Source organism: Dromaius novaehollandiae, chromosome 4 (genome assembly GCF_036370855.1).
Source record: "Dromaius novaehollandiae isolate bDroNov1 chromosome 4, bDroNov1.hap1, whole genome shotgun sequence".
Taxonomy (NCBI): domain Eukaryota; kingdom Metazoa; phylum Chordata; class Aves; order Casuariiformes; family Dromaiidae; genus Dromaius; species Dromaius novaehollandiae.
In genome coordinates, this window is record NC_088101.1 from 59,962,503 (window position 1) to 59,970,805 (window position 8,303).

The window sequence follows — 8,303 nt, forward strand, 5'->3', positions numbered from 1 at the left end:
CTGCAATCAAGTGAGAAGTCAGGGCGCTAAGGGTTAACGAGCAAAGCTGCAAAACCAGGCCGAACATGAAAACAACTCAGGTGCCATCAAGCACAGAGGTTTGCGAGCTGCGGGCCCGGCACCCGCACGGGCCCTGCCCGCTCCCCTCCGCCGGGGCAGACGGGTGCAGGCGCCCAGCAGCTCCCCCGCGCCGCGCTCGCCACCCCGCGCCTGACCGCCCCTCCAGATCGGGCTCAGCCGGGGCCCAGCGGCCGCTGCCCGGGCAGCTCGGGGGAACCTGCCGGGCGCTGCCCGCGGGCGCAGCACCCCGACCTGCCTGCGGAGCCGGGACTCGAACCCGCGACTTCGGGCCTCTCGCCCGCGCGCATGCGCGCCGCCGCCGGAGGGGCGGGCAGAGGAGAGGCGCGTGCCCGCAGGCCGCCTGGGAGGTCACGTGTGCGGTGGGGAGGGCAACGGCAGGGACATGCTGGGGCTGCTGGAGAAGCTGCCGCCGGGCCAGGCCCTGGAGGTGGGCGCCGAGCCGCGGCCGGGCGCGGGGCCGTTACAGGAACGTGGGGCGGGGGCTGCGGGGCCGGTAAACCCTCAGGGGCGGGAGGGCGGCGCAGAGGCGCTGAAGCCGCGCCTGGCTGAAGTGAAGCGTGTGGCCTCTTTCGCAGGCCTTGTGTCGGGCAGCGCCTGCGCGGTCTCCCCCGCCCCGGTGCGGCCTGCTTCGTTGAGGGACTTCGGTGGACACGGAAGACTCCTAATGCTGCAGACCTAGGGGAAGAGTGGGGCTGACCCACAGGCGCGCAGACCTGGAGGTCAGCCGTGTGGGTTGTGCTCTTCACCCCGAAAATCCAACTGCCTTCGAGAGTATGGAGTTGCTTTTTGGTGTGGCAGCGTGCTGCTCAAAAGCACGTTATAGTAGTGCAAAAAAACCAAAAATAAGCCCAAGCTCAGTCTGAATCACACTGATTTCTGTGGCCAAAGCGTGGGGGTTGATTTGGGGGAAGATGGAGGAAGGTTGGTGTTTAGGGGCTGCCTCTATGGTTTTTCAGAATGGTGTTTTGGCTGCCCTCTGAGGGAGCACTGAGGCAGGACTCAGCAGAGAGAAGAGTGATAACTGAATTGCCTGTTGAATTCCACATCTGATATAGGTATAACTACAGTATCAGTATGGTTTTAATTAGCTTTCACTCTGTTTCTTTCAGTTCCTTCATAAAATAGTCGATGGCATATGTGGCCGTGCATATCCTCGATACCAGGATTATGGTAGTATTTGGAGCTTGACGGAGTGGATGGAGGTTTTAGAAGAAACGATGACATATTTCAAAACCACAGTTGGCAAAAACATATCTGATGAAGAGGTAACGGCTCATCACTGATTGGGTTTGACTTTGAGAGATCAGATTGGAGTGATTAGTCCGGTGGTTTATTCAGTCCTCAGGTTTTTTTGTAATGTAGAATTTGAATAGTAACAGGCTCAATCTGAATAGCCACAGTTAGAAAGCAAGCAGCATTTCGAGATGTAATGCTAAACTTTTTTGAAAGAGAAGGTGAAATTGGACACTTTTTAAAATGTACTGAATAGTACTCATTTGTTAAAATACTGTTTTCAGTCAGTTAAATTGACATCTTATATACCACAGAATTAAATCTGTGTCATTAGAAATGAAAACAATTTATGCTCTTGCTTGGCTTTGTTTATTACCACTGTATTGAAGTGTCTTAAAATAGTGTTGTATGTAAGTGCTTAAACATCTAGTCTAAATAGACCATGCAGTACAGGGACCATAATTCAGGGCATTTCAGTATGTCTAAATTTTGCAGAAAACTTGTTCCTTTATCAGGACTCTTAATTCTCATCTTCTGTTTGTTGCTAGTATTTTGACTACTTCCTAGTAGCTGAGTCACAGAAGGAGACCTAGAACAAGCGGTTTGTTAGTATGTCTATTTAAGCTAAAATATGATTTGTCTCCACTCTGATGTTCAGAAACTCTCAGAACTAAACCTGTGCTGTTGTGTGTGTGTGGTTTTGTTTTCATTTTAGCATGATATCTAGGAAGGCCAAGAAAGCCTCCATTCTCTGGTCTCTTTCCATTTGAATGACCTTGTGCATCAGTTGTGCACTACTGCCCAACAAGTGTTTTTTTGTTTCTTAAAGTTGCTGTGGCAGGTACTGACTCTAGCTATCGGCCACTGAGAACAGTGTAAGTAAGATGAGGTTATGAAATCCAGTGTTAACAGCTATCCAGGCAGAAGCTTGGATACTTACAGAGCTATTCATGCATGGTATATATTATTTCTTTGGTTCATAATTAAAGCAGTCTTAACTTTAATCTATTTTGATATTTACAGGCTGCTGAACAGATGAATGAGTTAAATTCGAACTATCAAGAGGCAATCACAAAATGTCTAAAAGGCAGAAAGGAAGAAATCAGGAATGCACTAGTAGAAAGAGTAAATGCAATCTCTTCTGCTCAGCTGCAGGATTTTGACTGGCAGTTAAAGGTGAGACTGTTTCTTTAGTGTTGTTTGAATATACCTAAGGAAGAAGTATTCCACTATGTGGCAGTAACTACTGATACAGTCTCTTTAGTAGGCCAGGTCGTTGTGGTGCATGCTTCAATTTTTATAGGTACCAGAAACCGGCATTCATGATAACAAGCCAAATACTTGCCAGAAATCTATATAAGTCTTTTTTTCTTTTTTCTTTTTTTTTCTTTTGTTTTTTTCATACTACAATATACAAAACTATCTCTCTTCTAAAAGGAGAATGAAAGTTACTCCGGAACACCTGAAAATTTCATTTGCTGTCATGATTTTGAGGCCTGAATAGATAGTATTTTTACTCTAGGGAAAAAGAATATATTTACTTAAAATAAACAGTATTATACCAGCTCAGGGTGTGATTTCCTGACTCTTAAAATTTTTAGATTCCTGCATTAAATCATTTAGTGATTAGTTTGAAATCATTTATCTTTGGATTTATTTTCCTAATAAGTGTGCTGCCTAAAGTTGGATGGTGCTTTGGGGTTACAAAGACATTGCTGCTTTAAATTAAGCTCTGTGCTATCTTAGACTTAGAATGTAAACTGGGTAAGTAATGTTATTTTGTCTGTCCATGGAAGCTGTTAAACAGTAAATAGTTTTCTGTCTCAACAAGAATAATTTGTGCAGCAAACTGCTTTGGAAATCAAAGAGCAATGCCTAAATAGACAAGGTTTTGCAAGAGCTGATGCCATGGCAACATATTTTGCTTCAGATGAGCTGTTACTAAGCCTTGATCTCTCTTGCTATGTTTACTTCTGACAAGAATATAAACCAGACTTTTGAGAACTCTTGTTACTTACTTGTAGTTTCTCTTAACTTTTTCCTGTGAAGGCTTTTTTTTTTGTTGTTTTTGGCTTTCTCTCTATTTCATGATACAAACTTATTGTAGATATCTAAACTGCTGCCTGCATTTTGTTTAAACCGCTCTTCTCTTTTGCTTGAGCTGGTTGTAGTGTTCTTTTTCACTTACTCTAATTGAATCCTACCAAGGAGATTCTCTCTGCCTTGCTGTACCACATTCTGCTCTCTAAATAAGATAGCTGGGTACAGAAACTGACCTGCAGTGTTGTCAACCGATGCGCTAATACATTTTAAAGTCTAACTTAGAGTAGACATAATAGTAAACAAAAAACCTACATAATTGTATAATCCTCTTCATCAGTGTTTGTCAAATAGTATATCTGACGAATAGTATTTGATCAACTGTGGAGTTGAAAACTGCACAGAAGCTGTCCTCTTTTTTCTCTGCCTCACCCTCCTAAAACCCTGCTCACTTGTTGATTACCAGAACTGTTTGAGTAAGGTAACTTCAAAATTTACTTCTAAAGAGCTGTGCTTAAATGCTGCATTCCTTAAGATTTAGAACACAAAAATTTAGAAGCCCTGTGATTTTAACAAATTATTTTGACAAGTGTTTTGCTATGAAAAGGTTTGTTGGTATATTGTTGGTTTAAAAAAAAAAAAAGAAAAAAAAACAGCTGCAAAGGTGACTGTGAGAAGTTACTTTCTTCATGTTGATGTTTGTTCTGGTAGTACTCTTTATATAGAAAGTGCAGATGTGATATTAAGAAAGACTAAAAACTTTATGGCTCCACCTTCACTTTTTTGTTTGTTTCATCAACTTACACAGCTTGCTCTCTCCAGTGATAAAATCTCCATGCTGCAAATGCCACTTCTCAATCTTGATTTGGATGTGAGAGAAAATGGTGAAATTAAACCAATCTCCATAGAAATGAATAAGGAGGAGTTACAGAACCTAATAAATGCATTGGAAGCTGCTAATAAGGTAGATTTTACCATTAACATCCTTTCTTACTGAAGTCTTATTTACTGAGTTTATTTTAACTGAAATTGTTTGTTACCGGTATCCTGCTGAAAACTTGAACTAAATCTTTCATTAGTAAAATATCCTTTGACAACAGGATCTTTGAGTTGCAGAAAGTCTTATGTAAAGCAGCCTATGTAAATTAGTTTGTGTTTCTTTGAGAGACTTCAGGGTTTTTTAGTGTGGTGTAGTTGAGAAATTTTTTTTAGAAATGTAATTAAAGTCCTGATAAGTACAGTACTCTGTTCAGAGCCTTGGTAAAAGGTCTTGCAAGGGTAAGAGGAGAAAGAAATGAAATGACAGTGTGTCAGATGAGAGTGGGATTTTGAAAGATTGGAGAGAGAACTCTGCTATTCCCTCAGCTTCACAAAACATCAGTGGCTGGGAATGCATATCACAGAGTTGCTTGATTTAAATTAAATAATTTAATTTCCATGACACAGTAAATCAGGAATAAAATTACAAAGATGCTAATATGTCTATAATGCAAGAAGAAAATTTTGAGTGTGACTTATTTGAGGTGTCCCAGATTTCCTAATAGAAAAGACTCAGGAGGATTAAAAAAATTGTTAGGGGAAGAAGTGTCATCTGACTTGCACCTTGGTGATAACCATATGTTCTGGAAACCATCCCTGTTCAGTTACATCTCAGTATTCATTCTGGCTCTGTAAAAAAGCGCAGCAGGACTTTCATTTTTTTGATCTGAAAATATACTTCAAATATTTATCAAGTCAGTTATCTGGGAAACGATATCTGGCACTCTGTAGGATGGATGTGAAAGTGCTGCACTGACATGTTTAGAACTTGGCAGCGTCTAGATGCTTCTTAATGCTTAGTGTGTAGAGATTTTCTTTAGATGTTTTGTGTAATGTTACAGTGCTGTAGCTGGAATTTACAGATCAAGGTTGCTAAAATAATTTTTGGTATATGACAACTGAAAATAATAGATTTGTAGTTCTTGGAATCAATACTAAGATATAATAGTGCTATTAATCTTGGTGTCTTATGTAGTTCAGAATATTACATCCACCTGTTGCTTCAGTGAGGCTGGTGTGAGACCTCTGAGTAGCTACACAGTTTGCAGTGAGATAAATGTATTAGTGGAGGTACAGGTGCAGCTTTCTTGAAATGACTGCGCTTCTCAACAGCTTTCTTTTTCCTGGACTTTTTTCTCCAAACCAAATTGAAAGAGCAGCTTGTCTTGAATTATACACTATGCAAACAAGGATTTATTTTTTTCCAGCCCAGACTTCAGCAGTTTCCATGTGCCTTGTGTTCTGCTTGAAGGTCTGCTATAGGAGATTGTCGTTCCATACTTCTACGTGAGGGCAATAAGGAATTTACTCTGTAAATGGAGCCCTCTGTTCTGCTTTGTGTGAAGTGAATCCAGTGGATCTGGAATTAGTTCCTTGTGACTGAAAAAAACAGAATGGTAAAGAATGGTTTGCATGCAGTAAGCACCCAAGAAAATTGTTAGAAGTAGTAGTAGCTGTGAGGTGCATTTTCCAGAGGAAAGATGTGTTTAGTACAATTCCATATTGTAGTGTCACTGTAACAGAAAGCATAAAGCTGTATTTCCGAGACTGTTTTAGCTTCTTATCTCATCCAACTTTGATCTCATTCCCTCTCTTCTTTTTGAAGGTTATCTTGCAACTGAAGTGATGGTATTGAGACGATTGACAGCATCTGCTGTTGCTGGCTCCACAGGTGACTTGGGAAAATAACAGAAATATTCTCTACAAAGCCAAAAGCTATTGATGCAATAAAATACTGAACTGAGCAGGCAGTACTGACTTGTGACCAAATAAACTATTACTCCTTTGCAAATAGAAACATCTTAGATTTGCTAGACTAAAATAATCCAAATCAAATGTACAGTTGCTTTCAGTACTAAAAATATATAGAACTATGAACGATGTAAATATCATTGACATGCATTTGCATATTTGCTTTTATTAATTTTCGGGGGCGATTGCACACCTTCCTGGGAAGACTTATGTAACACATGATCCTTACAAAGGTGCAATGATAATGAAGAACATGACAGCAGAGCTGTGGCATTAATGTATTTATACTTGTAAATAGTAAACAATTGATTTTTTTGTGTGTGAATAACTGCAATAAATAGTTTCTTGATTTAATAATCTCTAACTTCAGAACTTTGTTAAATGTTAAAATCAACTCTTAAAAAAAAAAAAAAACCAGTATGAAAGCTGAGTAAGGACTTGGGGTTAATTCAGAATCTTTTTCAGTTTGGGTTCAGCATTTTAGCTGGTTGCTTTTCACTGAAGTATATTGATGGTTTCCAAAGGAGCTCCTGTGCTGGACAGGAGCTGACCTGTGTGGGCTATCAAAAGGATATTCCCAGTCTATGCAGTAAGGCAGGTAACTGGTAAAATCTGCATCTAAATCTTAGTGAAACCAGATTAGGATTTTCTTGTAGTATGCAACAAAAATTAGAAGCTATGCAATGGAGAAGCTTACACCAGGAATTTAATGGTTTCTGCTGTTTGTTAAACCATTTTTCCATATATAAGGAGCAAATTATCTGTAAAACACACACCCATATACGTATGCATAAAAAAGGCAAAGAAATGATCACTTACCCGCTTGTCGCAAACTTTGGTGTCTTGGAATTCTTCCATTTTGTTTTGCTGTGCCATATGTTTTAATATGGGCAAAGTGTAAAGTAATGCAGCTGTACAAAAAATTTGGACTTCACAGGATTGCATGGAGAAGAGAAGGAGGACAAGAAGATGTCTTGTAGAAAAGCCTATGCGAAAAGGATTTTAGTAGGCTTAAAACTGGCCCTGCAGGTCAGAGAACTTTTTTTAAAAAAAAAATTGTGTGTGTGTGTGTGTGTATGTATATATTCTTATATTACATAAAGGAATGTAGTCTGCTCTCTTTCAATTTGATACCAGTACATTTAGTGACATGCATTTAGTGCAGTGTTAGCAATTCAAGAAAAATCATGAAAGGAGAAGGGGTTAAGAGTCATAAGAATTATTAAAATATTGGAAAAACAGCTTACAGTGAAAGGAACTCAGTCTCTCTTTAAAAGATGTGACTTGATGATAGTCTTGAGTATTCATAAGCAGCAGAAATTTGATAATGAACTAATCAGTTTATCAGATGACAGATGTTGGATCAGTGGTCTGAAATTCAAGCTAAAACATTCAGAATTAATAAATGGAATTAATGTTTGTTTAGCTTTAAAAAAATCTGGGAGAGGTTACTGCATGTTGTCCTGTAGTCTGTTTAGGAGTACTCTGTCTTTTAATTGTGAGTTTAATGAATAAATTATTCAGGTTTGTTTATTTTATTAGACAGGTATATTTGTCTTGCCTCCACTATTCCCTTCCCTGCAAATCTAGTTGCTTTATAGAAGAGTGAATATATGCTGCTTTGATAGGCCTCTGTATGTTTAAATGCTTAATGGATTGAATGATGGCTATTAAAGTTAACTCTGCTTTAGTTATCATTATGCTGAGAATGCGTTGCTAGAAGGCTTCTGTAGAGAAAAGAGGCTTAACTTTTTGGTAACTGATTTTATTGTTGATAAATTGTTTTTATCATTGAGGACAAAAGGGCTGAGAACTATACCTTGCATTTGCAGTAGTGAAAGTAAGAAACAGGTGACAGTTTATTTCATACAAGTGTACGCTATCAAATTCTGCACATCATTTGGATAGAAGACACTCAGTTGTTGATCCATTTTTACAATTTATAGACATACTGTAAATGCATTAAAGGAAGTTACCAAATACTTAGGAGGTCTGTACTTTAAAGAATATAAAAATGGATATGCTAAACTGGTTTAGGAATATGCTGCTGAGGAGAACTTTTATGCTGGTATCATTTAGTTTTCAAAGACCATTGTTCAAAAATACAGTAAATTAATTCTTCAGAATATAGTTTCATTGTCTCAACAATAAAAGGCCAC

The 8,303-nt window shown here is 39.2% G+C and overlaps 1 protein-coding gene across 1 annotated transcript; it reads left to right on the forward strand.

Annotated features, from left to right (window-relative positions):
• The first annotated feature begins 376 nt into the window (after positions 1 to 376).
• COMMD8 (COMM domain containing 8) lies at positions 377 to 6,501 on the forward strand. Its single transcript, XM_026093796.2, has 5 exons — positions 377 to 508; positions 1,191 to 1,346; positions 2,338 to 2,490; positions 4,163 to 4,318; positions 5,999 to 6,501. The coding sequence occupies exons 1-5, from the start codon at positions 464 to 466 to the stop codon at positions 6,017 to 6,019; spliced, it is 531 nt and encodes a 176-aa protein (XP_025949581.1). The 5' UTR covers positions 377 to 463; the 3' UTR covers positions 6,020 to 6,501.
• Positions 6,502 to 8,303: the final 1,802 nt, after the last annotated feature.

Bases quoted from the DNA above. Each gene is read 5' to 3' on its own strand.
- COMMD8 (XM_026093796.2), top strand. From the start codon at position 464: ATGCTGGGGCTGCTGGAGAAGCTGCCGCCGGGCCAGGCCCTGGAG. The intron at 1,347-2,337 runs GTAACGGCTCAT...TGATATTTACAG, and splicing joins AAAACATATCTGATGAAGAG to GCTGCTGAACAGATGAATGA. The intron at 2,491-4,162 runs GTGAGACTGTTT...CAACTTACACAG, and splicing joins ATTTTGACTGGCAGTTAAAG to CTTGCTCTCTCCAGTGATAA.